The sequence below is a fragment of the Cyprinodon variegatus genome, unplaced genomic scaffold (assembly GCF_000732505.1).
Source record: "Cyprinodon variegatus isolate N-32 unplaced genomic scaffold, C_variegatus-1.0 Scaffold579, whole genome shotgun sequence".
Lineage (NCBI taxonomy): Eukaryota > Metazoa > Chordata > Actinopteri > Cyprinodontiformes > Cyprinodontidae > Cyprinodon > Cyprinodon variegatus.
In genome coordinates, this window is record NW_015151032.1 from 462,793 (window position 1) to 484,817 (window position 22,025).

Genomic DNA, 22,025 nt, shown 5'->3' on the forward strand with positions numbered 1-22,025 from the left:
ATATATATATATATATATATATATATATATATATATATATATATATATATCTAAGGTGGTACAGCAATACAGCACATTTGCTGACACCTGAGTTGAAACAAGCCTTTTAATTCTCATATTAAACTTTCCTTTTATCACTCTGAAAAAATTGGATTGCTAAATCCACATAATGATACAGGAAGCTTATTTTTAAAAAGATTATAGTTAGCTGTTTTCCTTCCTTTTGTGGGATTATGATCTCCCAAAACTTTTTGTACTGTTATACTGCATGGAATTTAATGCAACATTATCAAATTTGAAAAGTCAATCTCCATTGTGACTAAAAAAGGTTATCATTGTGCTTTTTATTTTGTTTTATTTATTTATTTACATCATCCATTTGCTTGCACAGGTGGACGGTATCTTACTATCCCAGAAACAAGAAACAAGAGGACGGGACGAGGGGCCCGGCTAGTACTGCCTCTCATCTCTCCTTGGAATGACGGCAACTTGTGCCTTTCATTTCGCCACAAGCTGGCAGGCCACCATGTGGGAATGCTTCAGGTGTTCGTGAAAAAGGGAAAGCAGTTCAGTCCTGCAGTATGGAGCCGAACTGGTGGCAACGGCTGGAGGCACACTCAGATCACTTTATGGGGTACAGGCCTGGAAAGTGTAAGTATAATTATTGGTAGAACTTAGTTCTAATGGCAAATTTCAATTTTAGTCCTGTTTTTTTCTATAGAGGACATACAGTCACGTGACCGCTGTGTGTTTACTCCACCATACGGACAGCATAGAACCACCTGTGTGCGGCGTAATATTAATGCGTGATATTTACTATAGCAATGTAATACAAATTGAGTTTAGAATCTGCAGATCCAATATTGTCTACATATGTTGAGCATTTAGATGGGGAGATTAAACAGTGAGCAAAAAGTTCTGTTGTTTACGCAGATAGCTTGTTTACGCAGATTCAAGACTGCCATCGTTCGGACATCCCCGACTTCGCCTACCACGTCCTCTATAATTATTTGGTGAATCGACAGTCTTGCTTTTCAGGGAAAGCACTCAAGGCTTATAAAAGTTTAGATGCCTACATTTATTTTTGTACACCAAGTGGGGGAGGGCGCTGCATCATACTGCTGGGAAACAAAGATAAACATGCACAAAGCGGGAATATTTAAAGAAAACATTTTTGATTTATTAAACCAAATGGTCCAGCTGATTTTTTTTAGACAACCTAAAAGAAAAAAAATAAACACAGAAAACAACAATTTTTCATAGTCTAGAAACTTTATGCTCAAAAATAACAACTGTGTTTGCTTTTATGATGTGGGTGTTTTCTCCAATGTTAAATCTATGGCACGAACTGTTCTTTATCCCCGGTTCTTGGGATTATATTGTTTTAGTGGGTGAGGAGCAGGATGCTCTCTTCACTTCTTTATTTTCACAAATCCTTACTCTCTGTTCATAAGCTTAACCTTTAGGGAATAATATAAACACTACTATGGCAATCCGTTTTGACATTTATTAGAAACGATGTCCTCTCTATTGTTCCATTTGTCGATCTCTAAAAGAAGATTCTTCCTGGTCAAAACTTAATTCCTACTTAATTCCTAGTCAGAACTGCACATATAGATATCCTAAATTACATTTTTGCTACCAAAAATTTAATTTCAGGATGCCAAAAATATAGCTGTACTAGTAGGAATAAATTTTTGGATACCTTGAAATCTTTACTAATTTAAAGTGGCACTTTTGACATTTATTAGCTTGACTAAAGATATATCTATCAGATCTCTCAAATAAAATTTTTCTTAGTCAAAATGATCATCTCAGATATCTAAAATAGCATTCTTCCTATCTAAAATAAACATTGAAGTTATCTGAAATGTAATTCCTACTAGTACAAAAGACGTCACGTTTCCTATTCTTGTGTTTTGGGCATTTACTTCCAGATATCTAAAATAACATTCTTCCTACAGTATCTAAAATAAACATTCTTAATCTGAAGAAAAAATGAGCAAACATAGTGTATCTTACATAGTTCAAGAATTTCGAACCTAAATTCAAGACATTCGGTTTTATGAGTTTAGCTTCCTCTCTGGATTTGAAAGCAGTAATTGTGTCGATGGTACTCTGGACAGAATGGAAAGAAAATGAAATGAGCTCATCCTCAACCAGGGGATTTGTGGCAGCAGAGAGCGTCTTGCACGAGAAACACCAGAAAGTCTGTCAAAAGCAGAAGTTCTGTTAATGTCTGCCTCCATTTTACTCCAGAGGGAAAAATATTCAGAGAGTGTTAGCAAGTGGGAATAATGACCTCCTGGGTGCAGTGCTCAACAATGTCGAATACATGTATGAAAGCAAATTGTTACCATATTGGATTGGATTCTACCTGCTCAGCTAATTCTAAAAGTGTTTTTACAATTTGAGGGAGTGCCATGACCTGTGATGCTAAAGACCCAGCAATTCAGCCAGTTTACCACCGGCACGCTTATAGTGTAATGCAATGCAGACGTGCACAGCGCCCCCTACCGAACAAGATGGGTAGCCCGGTCAGCAAGGACCTGAGGAAGAGCGGCTGCTGATGTCAGTCTGCTGCGCCCGCTGCTCAGACTTCTTTTCGTTTCGGACAGTACTTTGCAGGCAGACCACGAAAACGAAAAAACAATGTCCGCTGTGTTTTCTCTTTGATTATGGTATAAAATGTGCAGTCTTAAAGAAGAAAATGCAAATGCAAATAGGATGATTGATTACTTATTTAATTTATGAGTCAAATAATTCAGCCACATTCTTAAAATAAAAAAGCATTACTGGAAATGCTTTTTCATTTTCAAATTTGACATTTTAAATTGAATTTGGGTATGTATTTGCTGGGGTACATTTTGAAAAATAAATCTCAAATGTCTTTTTCTTTTTCATTTTATTTAAGTAAAAGGATGAGATGTGTTAAAGAAGAAAATGAAAATGCAAACAGATTTGATTGATGACTAATTTAATTTATGAGTCAAACAATGCAGCTACAGTCTTAAAATGAAAAAGCATTTCTGAAAATGCTTTTTCATTTGAAATATGGTAATGATTTGCTTCTATAGTCCAACTCATACGTTGCATCAATGATTAGTTATGTTAAAGTACTAATTTCGAATTTAGATAGGAAGAATGGCAATTATGGATATCCACAACTAAATTGTTCCTAGTACAAATGTAGTTGTAGATATCTGTATAGATATTTATACTAGTAAAAATATATTTTGGATGCCAGAAATTTTACTTTAGATGTCTGCAATGTTTTCTCCATTCTTGATATCTGAAATAAAAATTATGAAAAGTAACAATTGTATAACTTAGATCTGAAATTTATTTTTAGTCATTCAGAATGTTTATTTCAGATAGGAGTAATGTCATTTTGGATATTGAAAGTCATGGCCCAATACACACGAATGGGGAAAGGTGGTGTCATTTGTACTAGTAATACGAATTACATTTCAGAGATCTGAAATTTTAATTTTAGATAGAAGGAATACTATTAAAGATATCTGAATATGAAATACAAATCAATCTGCCACTTAAAGTAAAGATTTGTACATATCTGAAATGTAGTTCTTAATAGTACAAATTTGATTCTAGAGTACTTAAAATGTAATCTCTACCGGTAGAAATGTAATTAGTGATATCTAAAATACAATTCTAACTAGGAACATTGTAATTGTGACTAGGTAGAATTCTTTAGTGCACTCTATTATAGGAATGTGACTAGTCAGCCTGCTTATTTTATGTTTAAACTGAGCCTCATTATTCTTGTACAAGTATCTAAAATAAAATTATAGACATGCATTATTAAAACTGAGATATCTGTACTGTAATTCTAATTAACATATAAATAAAACAAGTTGTTGATATCTGTATTGAAATTTCTACTTGCAGAAATATATTTTTTATGTCAAGAATTGGATTTCTGGATATCTTTAATGTCATATTATTTTTGATATCTGAAAGAATAATTGTGACTAGTAGTAACACTATTGTGAAGATCTGAAATAAGAGGTCCTCCTCGTCAGCATTTAGTTTTTGATAGGAAGTATGTTTATTTTAGATAGGAAGAATTTTATTTTAGAAATCTGGAAGTAAAAACCCAATACACCTGAATGGGAAACATGACGTCATTTGTACTAGTAAGGATTTAATTTCAGATATCTGAAATGTTTATTTTACATAGGGAGAATGTTATTTTAGATATTTGAAATGCTCATTTTGACTTGGAAAAAATGCATTTAAGACATCTGAATTACATATTAAGGCAAGCTAATAAATGTCAAAAAGGTCTGCCATACACCTCCTCCATCCTCTCCTTTTTCACCACCCACTCAGTAGTTTAACATATTCCAATTCCTGTAAGCTGTTTTAATTTAAAATAACTGCCAGGTAAACTCTTCACATATCAGTTTATTGCTAACATATACATTTTTCTTTTCTCTTAAAAGGAAATGGATTATGGCTGCTGCAAAAGCTTTAAAGATCCCTTTTATACTTATGTACCAATGTTTATTTCCCTGCTGTTCACCAGGTTATCTTGAAGGGGGAGCGTGGCAGAGGCCGAAGTGGAGAGATGGCTGTGGATGATATCACCTTGAGGAAAGGCTCCTGCACAGATGAGCACAATCTGAGGAGACTCTGACTGAAAGAACAATGAAGGCCAGACAAAAAGGACAACGAGAGGGGAAATCATCATAAAGAGAACTGACTCCTTATTCTGCTTTGATCCCGTCTTTTTCCCATCTCGTCTCACTTTTGCTTCCTGCTGAGGGGAATCAAAACTTATGTATATGCAGAATGTGTTACAGGATGTTTCTGCAATTCATCTATCCACGAACAAGAAGGAGTCAGCCCAATCTCACGGGGGTATTTTTGACATTACTCTTCTAGTCTTCTCACCCTATAATTTTGCTTTTCTGAAATCTGCATGTTCTGAGCACAATGGAAATGTCCTGCATCTCATATAGCTCTGGCAAACCTTCAGCCACCACACAAGGAACATACATTCATTTATGGATTTCTCTAGAAAGGGCTCTGTTCCTTTGCCTTGCACTTTTGCTTTTTTCAAATGTCCTCATTAACTTGATTTTAACTTAGACACCTAGAAATCCAGGTAGTTGATTTTCATCAGGAAATTCTGAACTATAATGTTGGAATGTAAATTTAGGACAGATTCCATTTGTCAAAATTAGATCCTGTATGGATTTATTCCAAACGTAATAATTGAGTCCACATTGCAATAATTCATTAAATAATAAATAATATGATAAACACTAATTATAGTAGAATATTACATTTAATATGTAAATAAATGTTCAGATATTTGAATATATTTTAATCCCAATAACTTTTAAAATCTAGAATCAAATGTGGAAATAATTAATTATAAAGTACAATTCAATATTAAACTGATCAATAAAATCAGTTTAAAATTGTATTTCTTTCCTAAAGTGGTGTTTTTGCAGCACAACATTAATTGGTTGGCTTTAACTAGTTAGGCACTCACCAATCAAAGTAAGAGATCAAAGCAAACTGCTGTCTGAAAGGAGATTAATATGAAGTTTATTTGTCTAAGTTTAGCCATCAGATGAGAGGAAGGGCTGTAAAACAGAAAATATTGTCTTAATTATGTCTACATTGATTATCCAGGATTTTATGAGTTATTGACATATCTAAATGATTATACATTTTCCATTTTTTTTATGTATTTATTACTGTTCCAGTAAACCATTCAGATAAAAATGTATTTTACAATTTTTATTCTTTATTAGTGGTACTCTGCTCCTTGAACTATTTAAAACAGCTACCATAAAGGGATTTTTTTGTGTGTAAGTAATTATATGTTTTGGATGGCTAGTCTGCATCATTTTAGTTACAAGTGATGTTTTTGCAATCTTTCGGAAGACATAAACGGTCTAAAAAAAACAAGTGATCTAAACCTTCAATTTTTCATTCATCTAGACGACAAAAACTGAACTTATATTTGAACTTCTGAGTTTCTTTTCAACCCTCTAAAAAGGATGACCAGCTACCAAACTTAGATTTTTGGGTGCAATTGATATACTGACTGTCCACAAGTCCTCATTAAGAAAATAACACATTCACAACTTGTTTTTTTGTTGTTGTCTTGGAATACAGCTTGTCTTCATTGTCTTCATTTGTCTATTTTCTTTAAAAAAAAATCTGCTAACAGTTGATCCATGCATGTCCTCAGCTCTCATTGATTCCTGGGAAACATACCTGATTTTTATGCTTGTAAACTATAAACAAACTAAATGCAATGCGTCACACTAGACATTATGTTTGTCTACGATTAGAAGAGCTTAATAGTTCTTTGTTTACAATGTACACCTGGAGAATCTCTACTTCACTATAGCTCTAATACTTTGACCTAAATTACTTCCAAAATCTGTCACCTGTGAGTATTTAGTCTAGAAAGTGTTTCCCTGTTGAAAAAGCCCAGTATTCCTAAAAAAAAAATCCTGTTATTTGTTATTTTACTATCGCTAATGATGCAGCTGATTTTTTTTTTAAAACAAACAAATAAGCACTGTCTCTATCCTTTTGTCTGATGCCCTCTTTAGCTCAAAAACTCTCTTCAGATACTTGAAACGTGTAAAATGGAGCAGAAAAAGGATTTTGGACGCTTACGATTAAAGTTTCTTTTTATTGTGCTTTGTTATATTAAATATATTTGCTACAGACAATGATTGAAAAAATGATATGAGCAGAATGGTATATTTGTAAATGTAGCCGTGTGTACATACTCTGTACAATGCCATAAGCCGTGTGATTTATATGTTATGTAAATTCATATATGAATGTTGATTGGACTTGGTTGGTATTTCAGTATTTAATTAAAGAGATGGTAGAAATGTTGCCCATGACTCCTTTGGTTGTTTTGATAATAATTAGAGATTTTTTCTTTTATTCACTACCTTGGTGATAGCATTAAGTTAAGCAATTACTGGCCAGGAGTTAAATCTGGGGTAAAAACACAAAAAAGCAAATAGGAATTAAACCCAGTCCTGTTCCAAACAGTTTGCCAGCAGGTTTAAAGGTCTGCAAACATTAAGCTTACCTGTTTGAAGTAAAGTGGCCACCTCTTAGTGGCATCTACTGACCCCCTTTGCTTCCTTAAGTTGGTACCAAATGTAAATGAGCAAGAAGAACCCATTTCTTATCTCTATCATGAGTTGTTAGGACCAGGCAAGGCCTGACCTCCATCTCACATGACTTCAGCCCACTATACCTGTTGCACAATATTTTTGTACAGATATTGACATCATAATCAGAAGTAAATATTCATGAATTCTGGACCCATCAGAATGATGTATAAATCAATTATTTATATAGAAAATAAAATGTAAAATCAAAATCTGCACCACTGTAGATGTTCATTGTATGTATGTTTTTTTTATTGTTTTTTAAAAAAAAAGTAGTTATTACCTTTTTCCCATATTTTATGATCTAAGAGATGCTTTTCAATAGTTAACATCAGGGAATTAAGTAAAAAATATCCTATTATAATTAATCTAAGTAATTCAGAATGTTACTGAGTAGCTCATAAAGCCACAAGACCAAAAAATGCCTTTGGTCATTTTAACAAAAGCGTTATGCATATTTAGTGAAAGGACAATCTCATAGGAAATGTAAGTAATACTTATCTGAGAAATCCGGATGCACAAGAAACAGGAAACAAACTAGAGCTTATGTTCTTTGTCAAAAGTTTGAAACTAAAATATCAACACCTTCAGTGTTTGAGATGTTGTATTTTTAGATAATTATAAAGAGTTGCCAGATCCATAATATTTTAATATGGAGTTTATTTTGTTTGCACAGTTTACAACAAAACAACATCTACGCTATTTATAACCTGGAACAATTCATCTATGGGATTTTTACTTTGTGAATTAAGATAATGAAATGAATGCACTTCTCAATAACATTCTTATTTACTGAATATGTCCAATATGTTATAGTGTTTTTTTCTTACTAGTTTAATCGAATCCCTGGGAAGATTTGTTCTCTGGTTATTGGCATCATTGGCAGGTTTCTATCTCCCGGTTCTACCTGATCTCATCTCTATATTACAATCAGGACTAAGAAGGAAATGAAAAAAACATAGTAGAATGTTTCACCTCTTCCGTCTAAACTATCCTTATCAATCACTATGTCAGTGTAATTTCTCCCAAATAGGGCCTTTCTGAAGAGCGGATGAGTAGGACAAATGTTGTTCCTCATCCTGCTGCTTGACATTGATAAAAGTATCAACTCCTTAAAGTTATAAATCAAGATCTTATGACATGCTGTATTACCAGTTTAAAAATGCTCCTCATTGATCCAAACTTATTTTAGATTAATCTACAATGACAAATATAAGACATTTTAAATAGTGCTGCTCACACAGCCAAATGTCAAAAACAGAAAGATAAATGATGCTTTAATGCTATTCAAATCTCAGAGTAACACAGCGTTGTCATTAACATTTCTGGCACAGAAATGAGTCCGCTCACAGTGTGCTGTTACCAAAATTTGACATTTAACCTTAACTGACATTTAAAATATAACATGTGCATTTAGAGTCAGTATTAATGAGAGACTTTAAGCAAATGAAATCTGAAAAAGGTCATGTTCCTCCAGCAAAAAGCTCTCTGTGTTAGAACAGCGAGACACACTAGTTTTTTTTCCTTGTTTTTTTTTTTTTTTGCATTTTCTTAGAGTCATCGATAGATATTTCACAATATATTTCACAAGTTAAGTCTAAAAAATGTAAAGGTGGATAAATAGTCCTTTCGGTAAATAAAAAAATTAAAACTAAAACTGCTTTTTTAGAGATATTCATAGAGTAGACATCTTTGAAATAGAATTGGTTTGACAAACAAAAAAACATATTGCTGAAAAATTGTGAAGTAATGTGTATACATTTTTTAAAATGATAAATTGCTTTTTCAATTTTTCCAATACTGCAGTAAAAACATTTATTTTATCTATACTGGAATAAAAATAGAACCGTCAGCAGATGGCTTCTCAGACCTTATCTTCCTTCTCCTGTCGTATGGTATATCTTAAAAATTAAAATGATTAAAAAAAACAACAATAAAATGGTCAATGGCACTAAACAAAGAAAAAAGAGACTGAGCCTGGTCAGTAAGCTCAATAATATCAAAATCTTTAGTATCTGTCAGTGCAACAGTTTTTATGATGTTTTATATACAATAGTCATATATAATTTTTTAATCCTCAACCTTATCAGCATCTATAGCTTCTTCACCTTTGGCTCAACTGTCAACTAATTTGAATGCCTCTATTCCTCATATTTCCTCAGACGCTGTTGCTCACATCATCTGCATACTCAAATTCTTTGCTTTAGTAAGAGTAAAATGACCTGTGGAAAAAAGTAAAAGTATTGATCCATCTCCTTTACTTATTGTAAGTTTTTGCCCTATTAAAGGATAGAAAATAACTTCAAACTCCATTCTTATAAAAGCAGTACTATGTGCAGGAAATTACCGGTAGCTAATTTTGCTTCTTTGGCTCACTGATTGGTAGAGAAAAAAATTCAAAATTCTGACTTGGTCTAATTTTGATCTAAACTACTGTAAGAGAGAGGATATTACAGACTGGAGTGAGAAACGAGGTCCTGCATAAGCAGTTCAATGCTTTTAGCTCTGGTATTCACAGCATTACAGTTGCAGACAGCATTAAAACGTAAGAACTAAGAAAGAAATAGACCTTGATACATACTAATCAGATGGGGATTGTCTTGCATCTCCAGATCTGATTTTATTTTGGCCAGTCTAAGGCACACCTGTGCACTAATCATGGTGTCTAGTCAGCATCTTGATATGGATTATCTCAGCATTATCTCACTTTTACTGATTTAGACTGATTTATCAACAGTTTTTGAGGGAAATGGTTATATTGTGTTTGTGGAAAAAGTTTTAGATCTTTGAGTTCATCTCATAAAATATTGGAGCAAAACCAAAAGCGTTGCGTTTATGTTTTTGTTGAGTGTATGTCGCTCTCAGTAATTTTCTATAAACTAAATACCTGAGTACAGATACTAAAAAAAAAGACTTAACTTACTTTTGTCATCAACTTACCGTATTTTCACGACTATAAGATATTTTTTTCCCCCAAGTTCCTTGAAATTTATGCTGTTCAAGAGATGAGACTGAAATATTATTCTAGAAATAAAATAAAATAAGACAAACTGTAAGTTATTATCTAACAACAATATCTTATTTCATTCTTTTCACTGCAGAAGCAAACAGTATATATATTTAGTGAGATATGATATCCACTCTCATGGGCAGATGACAAATTATAACTTCCTCATAACATTTATGCTTTAAAGTTTCTATATTCATAATACTCCTTTGAACAAGTGGTAAATATTCTCAAAAGCCCCTTTCTCACTGGCTGTTTAAGATTTTTTTTTGCACTTTCTAAGTTTAACCAGTAAGGGGCAGTGTAAAAAGTCACAAACTCCAATGAAGTAGCTAACATGCAACAATATCATTTGCATAGACACCTGAACAGCTGAAATCACAGTGGTTGCACACGTAGTGTAAAAAGACACTTTTTTGTCACTTTCCTACATCAAACTAGACCAAAGGTTTTTCCATATGCATGTATAATAATAATACATTTTCAATAACAATTCACAAGTATTTATTTGGTTATTAATAGAATAATCAGTCAAAAAATGGTTTATCCTTTAATATTGTGTTATTAGACACTTTTTCAACATCACCTGGCCTAGAGTATTTCTGAAACTTTACTACAGTGGTGAAGGTTGGATGTTATTTTATGGTGTGTGTTGAATGATCGCACAGCGGAAACACATTCAGATATTGCATCAGATCTTCTTTTTTTAAGATTTATGTTTGATCTGCCATTCTTTTTTTTCCTAGGTATTCTGCTTCAATCCTGCATGTATTTTTGCTCAACGTTCCATACTCAGGGTGTGCTACACAGAACAGTGGCTTTACTTTGCTTCATCCCTGTAAAGTCCTTTGTTGTGCAACCTGATGAAGACATACATCAACTCAGAGCTGATAAAACTAAATGAGTATATTTACTTCCTTTTGCTGCTTACCTGCTTATTCTTTTGTGGTCCTTATTCCCTATGATGTAAGACTCTCACATTGCTGTTCTCGAAAGATTTTGTCACTGGAACCATTCAGTGTGCTATCTAAAACCCTGGGGCAAAGTGATGCTTCAAGTGCAAAAATTTTCATTATTTCATCACCTTATTTTGTTTGCTCCCTATTCGACTATGAAAACAGGCAGTTTAATACAGTATATATCTCTTATTTTGACATGTGAGCTGTTAGTTACTGTAGGACTCAGAGATCCATTTGTAATATATTCCAACCTGACTTCCAAACTGATATGAATAACTCTGTATCTGGAGTTTAAAAAAATCCCACATTTCTAAGAACTACTATACATAATTTTTCCCAATTTGCTAATGAATCAGTATCAGCAAATAATAAAGGAAAAGTCCGGGCAGCAAGGAATGATCAATGGGTCATTATCTATACCTAAAACTAATATGCTTGATTTAATGAAGTTAGCGTTAATCAGTAACAAAAAAAAAATTGTAATTTTCATTGATATCACTGAGTCCAGGACTGACCATTTTTGCCCAAATATAGTAACACCTTACTCCAGACATCTTCTGGCAGTGACGTCATGGTGCGCTAAGACTAGCGCCATTCTCCCCGCTTTAAAAGCAAAATCAATGGGAACTACTAAATACCCATGCAATCAACAATAATTATTTTATAAGATTTTGAGAGGACTTCACCATTTGCGAGAGCTTTAGTTAAACTGACAATGCCCCTCGTGCATGGCAGTTGGATGATGTAAACGTTGGGTAAAAGTGAAATTTTTTTTGTTATTTCACCTTTCTGATTCATGATCCTGCACAGACGGGTTTGTCATTGGATTGCTAAATTGAAGAGGGAGGATTTGCCATTGAACTTCTTTCCAGACAAAAAAAAACGTGATATGCAGCCAAAATTTCGAAGAAGAATGTTTTCATGATGACTTGGATAATAGCTCTTTGTGACAATTACCAGATACGGCACTGGGACTTGATCAACAGCTGATACCGCACCACAACCCCACAAACTGGTAGGTGACAGGTCTTTGACAAACATGGATTCCTCCAGTAAAGCACATTCAAATGAAATTAGTCCTAATTAAAAAAAAAAAACTTACCTTTATTGAACAGTATGTAATTATTTCATATTTAAAGTACTTTCAGACGTTTGAATTCTGAATATGACCCAACTTTACCTTTAAAGTCAGGTTTATGGATACATAATTTTATTTCAGGCTTATAGAAAATCACATAAGTTCCTGAAAATTGCTACATTTTAAGCACTTAAAAATAGAAATGTTCTTTTTTGGTAATTATTGTGGATATTAATTAGTGGTAAAAATCGGTCATGACAATTTGACATGGCATTTCTTTATTCTTAGTTCAATGAGTGCTCAGTTCTGGTCAGCCATTTGAATTATGATATTCAGATTGAATTGGCAGAAATATTTAGAAATTTCCAAATCCCTCTTTTTGTTTGATAAAGTTTTGATCCCCTTTTAAGAGGAAAAGTTCTAAGAGTGACTGATTTTAAAACCTTAGAATAATCATGCCAAATGTGTTTTCTTTAAGGCCTGTTTACGTGCAAGTTAATTGATCATTTTTAAACTAATTAGTAATATCTTTTTAACTCTAGTAAAGAAAATTAAATCAGAGAAATGTAATTTTTTTTATTGTTCCTTATGACACATGCAAACAATAAGAGCAAGAACCAAAAACAACAAAAACCTCAGAAATACCAAAATTTTCTATGAAAAGCAGGTCCAAATTAAGATATATGCTGTTCTGGAACCATTTGGAGTAGGGGCAGCAGCTTTATATCTTGCTTTGTTTGTAGAAGTGATGAAATGTTGTTGCACTGATAAACACTTATTGGTTGTTGAGGTTGAAACCAACATGTTATGCATTTCATTCGTTCTTTTCTCTGTCATGCAGCTATAGGCTGATGCAAGGAGGTAGTCGCTAGAAACAAAAATGAAGGAGCCAAAAGAGACAAGTTTTTCTAGGTTGAGCTCTGTAGTTATTAGTATAATGAAATTACAATTCTGTGGGTTTATCCAGGGGTTCTCCAAGATTTAGCCAAACTAGACCAAAAAGGAGAACCACTTGACATGGCAACTTTAAATGGCTATAACCGCTGTTTACATCTTCAAAGAGACATGAGTGAGGGCTCTAATGAAAGTTCATTCCCAGAGAGTTCTATGTACAGATTCCATGTCAATATGACTGAGATACAGTGGGGGATGAATAAGAATAACTGAATATCAGTTTCGAGGCTGAGCCTTGAAAATAATTTCCCCAGAAATGTCAGTTTGTCAAAAAAATGTTTTGGCAAAGACAAATAAAATAAAAGCAAACAATTAAATGCAGGTTTTGTTTGAAAGTAGCTACCTCTTCTGTCACATCCTCTCCTTTTTGGCTCTTATCTGCTGCTGCTCCATCCCTGACAGTCGCCTTACCTCACCTTCTCTCTGGCGCTTTCTGTGGAGGTTGACTGCTCAGATTCATTTTCTAGACATCTGCTGGAATCCTCCTCATATATTTTGTGAGAGACTGCAACTCAGGATCCCACCCTCCAGTTGCTGTGATATACTTACACAACAAAATGCCAGGTGTTTTATTTGTTGCCTAGCTCATTAACTGGCCACTCCAAAATAATCAAAAACGATTTAGAAACACCTGAAAAACCTAAATTTACATTAGGCATTGGTAGGCAAACAAAAATTGTAAAGACTCCTAATAATAATAAAAAACACCTACTGCATATTTTGAATAAACTTTCAACTCTTATACTAAACTCAACAAACACATACAGTATGGGCCCTGGCTTTGAGCCCCAAAAGCCAGGGCTCTGGTTGTGATACATGTATATGGAAAGAGGACCGTTTTGCTTGAGCACTGAGAAGGTTGCAACTACCCGATTTGATCCCCACAGCCTCCACTATGGGTTCCTGAGCAGAACCCTTAACCCCTGACTGCTCCCTGGGCGCCACACAATGGCAGCCCACTGCTCCCCAAAGGGATGGGTCAAAATGCAGGGACTGAATTTCCCTATTGTTAGGCAATAAAGGGATTTCAATCTTTTTTTGTTGTTGATTCAGATTAACTTTCATTGAGTTTGAGTTATCTTTAATCTATTTTAAGCCAACCTTGATGTTTCCTAAACCTTTTACCAGTTCATACCTAACATAAGCTTTAGCAAAATAGGAAGGAAGGAAGGACCAGAAAAATGTCCCACACTTTGATGATGAAACTGGATAAACAGTCCTCACTCTGATGCCAAAACAGGAGGACACACATAGATTAAAAGAAAAGTTGTTGTTTTTTCTGCTGAACTACAGGTAGAGCAAAAAATGACTTTTGTGAAGTAAGCTGTCCTCTGCAGGAAAGTTGTTTCCTCTACAAAGATATTCAAATGACAAGTTAACTGAAGCAAGAGACTTAATTAACGAATCAGACTCAGCTTTTGTTTTGGTTCAGACAAGGAGATGATATGCTAAATTATGCTGAGAGGACAGAAACAGTATAAACAGTGGTGCCGTGGTCTCGCTTAAGTCACAGTAACTACATTTGGCTGCTGGTTGCTTGCATATATAAATGTGTCTGCAGACTGAGGTCTCACTTCAGCTACTTTTGTAGTGCAGTCCAAACCATTTCACTTTGATGAGAAATAATTAAAGCTAGATTGTGGGCTATGTGCTGACTTAGAAACGAGATCATTTTGCAGAAGTTTTTCTATGAACTACATCAGAGCATTTCATATTCATTTTAGTACTTGTTTTAATTGCATCCACCTTCAGTAAATTAAATTTCAATTTGTTCCTGCAGTAGCACGTAAACTGGCCTAGGCACGTATCCCTGCAGACGATGCAATGAATTGTTCAAAGAGGGAACTCTAAATGATGCAAAGAGGCTTATAGAAAATTAATGCAACCTTAGAAATAAAAAAAAGCCATTAACAGCTCAGCCACATAAGCAAAATACGTGCATCAGAATTAATCAGGAACTGCAAAGAAGCTCATTTACATTGCTTTTTTTTTAATCTTATGCATACATTGGTACAATTATTCTCTAATTCAATGTAGAAGAAAACCTTGACTTCACATCTAAGTATTAAAATGGTTCCACAAAGAGGAAAATGTGTGAAAGTTTTGGAATATAGTTGGATTCAAAAACATTTTCAAGTTATATATTTGGATGACAGCCTGACTCATTAAAACTGGCCCCCAGGGGACACTACAAAAACAAACCAGCTGCTGAACATAAATAACATTCCAATGCAAAATTCAAATATTTTGAAAACTGATGAGGAAAAAGTGACAGTGCGACTTAAAGTTGTGAGTCCATCAACTCTGGTGTAAAAGACCTAGAATTACAGTCAGAGAAAATCATCCTGACAGCCAATAACCGTTTGTTGCAGTGGTTTCCTGGAGCTGTTAACTGTTTCAGTGTCTAGATCGTTTCTCATAACAACTCTTTAATGATCGATATTTGTGATCAAACACACCTCAAATGACGTCTTTGTTCCCCGATGTGTTCCATGGACCAATACAGTCACAAAGAGGAACCTCCACCATGTCTGATGGTTGCATACTAAAAATTTGTTGGCAATATTTTTGTTCTTCAGGAAAAAAAGAAGAGGTGATAGAAACGATTCACATTATTTGTAAGCACTGTGAGAGTAATGCAACTAAGCTGAAGGGCTGTTTTAGATTATTTATAAAAAGATTAATACTGCTGGTATTTTTGATCTAAAATAAATAGACTGATCAAAAATCTAAATTATATTTGATAGTTTAAAAAGTATGAAACTTTAATTTAAATCAGAAAAAAACAAAATGTATATGCTTTAAAATAAATGTGATAGTCATATGTCAATAATGCAAAGGCATGAAAGTGGATTTTTAGAAGATTTTCATTTGCTTTTCAATCTCTTTGGTTTAGATTGATGTGTGGCAAATTGCGCCTAAAGAATTAAAGTATTCTCGGTATTAACCTATTCACATTTGAACAGTCTCAAAAAGGAAGTGAATTATTTGAATTTAATAGGACATGCAGGTTTTATGTGATGAATCAGTCTTCGATGAGGTAAATGCATTCTCAACTATGGTTAATCTTTTTTTTAGGAACAAAAGAAGCAAACAAGAAGAAACCAACCACTCACTAACCTAACAGGCCAAGGACTCAGGACTTGGACTGTTTCTTAGTATGTGAGTAGATTCCTAATCTTTTTCAGAATTATATAGAGGAAAACACCGACAAGCTTTTTCTGAAAGATAAAAAAATAATATCCTTTTGAGCATTGTAGTTTTTGTTCAGTGGACATAAGGAATATTTTTGGGCAGGCATCAGTTAAAAAAAAACCCAAACTTGTTTCATTTTTAAAAAAGGTTAACTGCAAAAGCAGATAAGAGCAAAGGGATTTTAATGTAATAAATATGTTGTTCCAATAGGGCTTGACAATACGGCCAAAATCTATATATCACAATTCATTTCTTACTTTCATTGATACCTTATAATTTCGATATCAATATACATAAAATAAAAGCCTCATCAAGACAGTCAATAATGCCAACAAAAGATGTCTGTGCAAAATTAAGAAAATTATTTTGCAGTGTTCATAAAACTTCTCTGACATATTTGAAACATTTGCTTTAAAAAACTGAACACATAAAACTAGATAAAATCAGTAATGAGTTTCTGACTGACTGTAATGTAAATTAAAATATGGGATAAGTCCCAGGCCTGTGAACCTGCATTTATAAGGACCATCTGTATGTCCCAACAGCTACCAAAATAATCATCAATCCTGGTAAAATATAAACAACAACACAATGATATAAAGGGATAGGCACTTGCTTATCAAAATAAGTCAGTTTTGCTGCATTATGTTTAACTGTGAGCCTTGGAGATTTTTTTAAAACCTCCCTTATCTTCCTCTTAATGATGATGGTAAAATCATTTTAGGTCCTCATCTAGTCTCCAAATGTCCACAGGTGTGAGTAAACAATGTTTTCTTTCCCATAGCACTGCCCATAATCTTATCTGTATCACTTCAATTTTGTTTTTTCTTTCCCATTTTAAATAGAATAGAATAGAATAGAATAGAATAGAATAGAATATACTTAATATTGCCCTAGGGGAAAATTTATCATGGACGCAAAAGTGTGTAGTTGTAGCTGCCATTAGAAACAGTAAATACACATAAAAAAAGAAATACCAGCGAGGAACATAGATGTAGGCTAAATACACAGTCAAAACACATCACATAAAAATATAATAAATAAATAAAAATACATAAAATAACATACAATACTAAAATAACAAGCAGAACACCAAGTTATTACACACTTCCCATTCCTTCCATTATAGAGTTGGCTGGGATGAATGGTGCCATATTCAAATACCCAATGTAATCAAGTTCTTGTCAAAATTCCTGAAACCGATCAATAATTAATAGTAGATTGTAAGCTGAAAACACTTTAAAATCCTTTTACAATAACTTTTAATATGTCAATGTTTTTTAAAACAGATTATCATTTTGCATCTCTACTGAAAAGGGTGATGAAAGTATCAGATAACACAACACAGCTTTATTTGCCAGATTTTTACACGTTTAAAACGGTTAACTGGTAAGGTCTGATTTACACTACCATGTTTTAGCTACACATCAGTTATCTGCAGCTAAAAGACTCAAACATTTGTAAGTAAAAATGGATATAATTCATGTAAATATGTATATTTCTGAGCTCTTAGATCTTGAAACTGAAACAGTCAGCTGGTCACTTTTTCCCTCTTCCTCCTATTCTCTATCTTATAACTCATTATGACACAAGGGGATTTCTTTGAATGCATGATAGAAGGTCATCCTAATTGTAATTGTTTATTTCTAATATAGTAGGAAATAAAAAATGTAAAATAATTAAAAACATAAGAATGTGTCTAATCAACTGAGATTACAAAATGGTAGAAACATAAAGGCATGACTTGATGTTCAAAATGAGAGAAATATAAATTTAACTAACTGTTACTGCTTGGTATAGACAGATTCAGTTACATATGTTCGAATTTGATAATATAGTTCATTAAAAGTTCAGTTTATAATAACAATCACTAAATTACCAAAAGCATCTACTAACTGATCAAGATAATGAAAATTAGGTATTCTAAACACTTTGAGTGCCCAGGTATAAAATCAAGCACTACGAGACTGTTTCTACAAACATTTTAACTTTAACAACTCAGCCAAGAAAAAGAAGGCAATTAGAATAGTTTTAGTGATACAATATTTTAGGTGTTTAGCGCTCAGACCTCTACAGGAAACATTAAGTGAAGTTTACTTACATACTTGAAGTTATGGATGATGGTTGAATGAGGGTCACTTAGTCAGAAACTGACATGTGGGCCAAATGTGCCAGAGGTTGGTTGGTTAGCAGGCTAATTGGACTTCAGGAGGTGCAATCCAATACTGATTGGCTTGCTTTGAAGACAGATGATCTGATTGTATGTGGGTGGGTGATTCAGTTTATTCTGTTCAACCTATGCCTAGGCCTCATTAGTGATGCAATATGTCAACTTTAGTGTGATAACTGTGATAAGAAGCTGCTAGTGCAACAAGTCCAGTCATGAAATTTTCTTCAGCTCTTCAGCTTTTCTGCTGAAGATCATTGTACGTAGAAGTCAACACGTTTCTGCTGATTTAATCACTTAAAAACCTCCAGACTTCACATGGATTTTATGGTTTGTTTCATTAGCTGGGCTTAACTGTGAATATAACAAGCCCTGAAAGCATCAGCATACCAAGAGATTGATAGACAATTCTGAGCCACTGTCTTTGTGGACGCAGTTTGGAGATGATACCTTTTTCTTTCAACATAACCTTTGGAATAATTTAGAGATCAGACGGACAGTCAGGGCTTCTCTATCAACATCACTTCATGACCTCGCAAATAATGTGCTTTTTTCGAAGAATAAATAGAAAATCCTTTAAGATGTTCCTAAACCTTTTGGACAGCTTTTCTATAAGTGCCGAGGCTTTCATGGCTTAACCAAGATAAAACCAACATCATACTGAACATAATGAGTTAAGAAAGGGATGTCACTTAAATGCCTGTCAAGGAAGGTAATTGAATAATCTGACATCTAAGTGTTGTTTATTTATTCTCTAGTAATCCTTCCTCTGGGTGAGTATGTGGTAACCCTGGAAAACCTTCATAACTTTTTGACAAAAGGAGATTTCCAGGAAAAAAAGCGAAAGGGCCTCCAGTTTAACAAGTTTGTAACAATTGCCTGGGGGTTGATAGAAAAAAAGAGGACTCAAAAACAGAGATAATGGCAAGTACAGCTATATAATTATACATTATTGGTTTGTGACCAGAGCTAAGCAAATATGTTGTCAGCGAGTTCTATAAGGGATGAATAATTGTACTCTAATAGTTGCAATGGTGGCTCCTTCACTGACTTTGTGCCATATAGCGACAAGGTAATGGCAATGAGCTATGGGGTTTTGTAAAAACAGTAGAAAAAGCACCATGAACCTTCATCATTGTGTTCTTGCCCCTGTCTCAAAAAGCATGAAGGAGTTGTAGAGTTATAAAGCAGTCCAAGCCCGCAGTGAAGAGAGAAAAAGGCTCAGGGTATGAGAACAGACTGGCTCTGTTCTCATACTCCAGCTCCAAGAGCTCCCCGGCCCCTGTATCTAACTTCAATATATTGCTGGTGCTGCACTCACCTGTCTATGATGAAGGGACAGAGGCGAGAAACAGTGTCAGTTATGCACAGGAGCAAAAATACATCTAAACAATTCATTATTTCATAATTAAGTCAACTCATACTTCTAACCAAAATATTTCATGTTTAATATATGTCATAAATCAGCCAAAAAAATTTGTAAACTAGAAAGAATAAAAGATTCAAACATAAACCAAGCATTCAAAAAATATCCACTGGACTTGGTTTTCAAGATTTGAAGACGTTTCGCCACCTCTCCAGGAAGCTTTCTCAATTCAAATGACTGAGAACCTTCATCAGCATAAACCAAGCATTTTGCTCCAACAAGATGATAGATTACTGTTAACTTAAGTTGACACATTTGCTTGCATTCTTATTTTAGGGCAACTATTAGGATTGCACTAAAAGTGTTCTCTTTATTACTGAAGATCCTATTTACATTTTAAATCTTTTGACATTTTAGCCCTCTGAGCTTTGAGCTTGTTTACAGTCTGTCAGATGCAAATCACTGTTATTGCTAAAGGTATTGATGTACTGATGCTATTTTACTATCTTTTGAAAAAATTATTTTACCCATTATGCCTGCCCAAACCCAATAGCATGGGTGATCGGTTTAGCAGAGAGACAGTAATTTTCACAGTTTGTCAAAGTACATCAAACCTGGTCCCTCTAAGGAGATTTTAAATGTCTCAAATGAGTTGACATTTTTTTCCCAGAATACCTTCAGTTATACAACGTCCTAAAGATTGAAAGTTTCACCAAATGTTGTTTTTGAGGTGTAAAAAAAACAAAACACATTTGATTAAATTCAATGCAACCTCAGTTAAATTCAATAAGAGTTTATTAATCCCAAAGGCGTTTTAACTTTTAAAACATCTCATTGGGCCCTTTTCAATAAGTTGTTACAGATGTCGATAGCTGTAGGCAGGAAGGAACTTTCTTGCACCAGATCTAGAGAAGCCTTTGACTGAAGACCCTCTGATGGTGTTTAACAGCCTCCTGAAGAGGATGCTCACTGTTGTTCATAATGTTCTTCAGGTTATGAATTCATGTTTTGAAAAATCAGCTCCAGAGGTTCTAGAGGAGTTTCTAGAACAGAACAGCCTAAGCCTTGAAATAATTGTCAGAACACTCTAGTTTTCAAATATTAGAATTGTCATTGCAATTTCTGACAAATTAAATGAAAATATTAATTTAGTATACATTAAATTACAGCATTTTTTGCATCACTTTTGATACATTATACATTCCTATATAATCTCTCATATGTTTTTTTGTTCACTAAATGTGTTATGTAAATAACCCTAACCCTAACCCTGTGGTAACATTCCCACTAGAGCTAACCAGGTAAGGAGTAGGTTTTCCGCAATAAACTTAGTGTGTCTCAACCCTCCGTAAAGCCAAACACATGGTTTATTTTCCCGATATAGTCAGGAGAGTTCTGTCTTAATTTTATGCGAACAATAACAAAATAGGTCAGTAGGTCCATTAGGTCCAATGGAGGTGTAGGTATTATAAACACAAACACGACATGTGGTTTTGACAGGGATGCAATCAATGAAGGAGCGGCACTAAGTCAGGAGAAATAAATAATAATAGGGAACAGAATTATAGCAAACAATGCAGTCAAACAGCCCATTAGTATTTACTGTGTAATGAAACATGATCAAAATGAGGAGGAGCCCCATGAGATGATGCACAGGTCTTACCTGTAAGAACATCTTTTTTTTATTCTTCATCGTCACCATCTGCCAGGTGCGCTACTCCCCTGTGCGACTGCACCTAAAACTCATAGTACCATTGAAGATGTAGAGTAGTTTTCCACCATCATTATCATGGTTACAATAGGCTATTGGTTTGTTTAAGTGAATATATATTTTACATATCATAAATACATATTTAGTCAAGCTGATAAGGCTTTCAACCTTTGTTTGCCCCCCCACCCCCCAGGGACCCAGACCTGGTTTTGCTTCTGCTGCAGTGAGAGTGCGGCAAAGTGGAGCCAGGACTTCAAGGAGACCTGCCACACAACCTTCCCAGTCAAGCAAAGTGGAGAACCCAAGACCATGGCTGTGCAGTATTGGCCAATACTGATACTATACCGATACCATCTGTTTGAAATTGATGTGTGTGTGTGTGTGTATGTATGAAGAACTGCATA

At 34.2% G+C, this 22,025-nt stretch overlaps 1 protein-coding gene across 4 annotated transcripts in view; it reads left to right on the plus strand.

Annotated features, from left to right (window-relative positions):
- Positions 1-4,932, plus strand: part of npnt (nephronectin) — a 66,657-nt gene extending 61,725 nt beyond the window's left edge. For all 4 annotated transcript variants that reach the window (XM_015392219.1, XM_015392220.1, XM_015392221.1 and 1 more), the window contains 2 exons: positions 392-651; positions 4,550-4,932. In XM_015392219.1, coding sequence (XP_015247705.1) covers positions 392-651; positions 4,550-4,660 — 371 coding nt within the window. In that variant the 3' untranslated portion in view covers positions 4,661-4,932. The remainder of the gene's footprint in view (positions 1-391; positions 652-4,549) is intronic.
- The last annotated feature ends 17,093 nt before the right edge of the window (positions 4,933-22,025 follow it).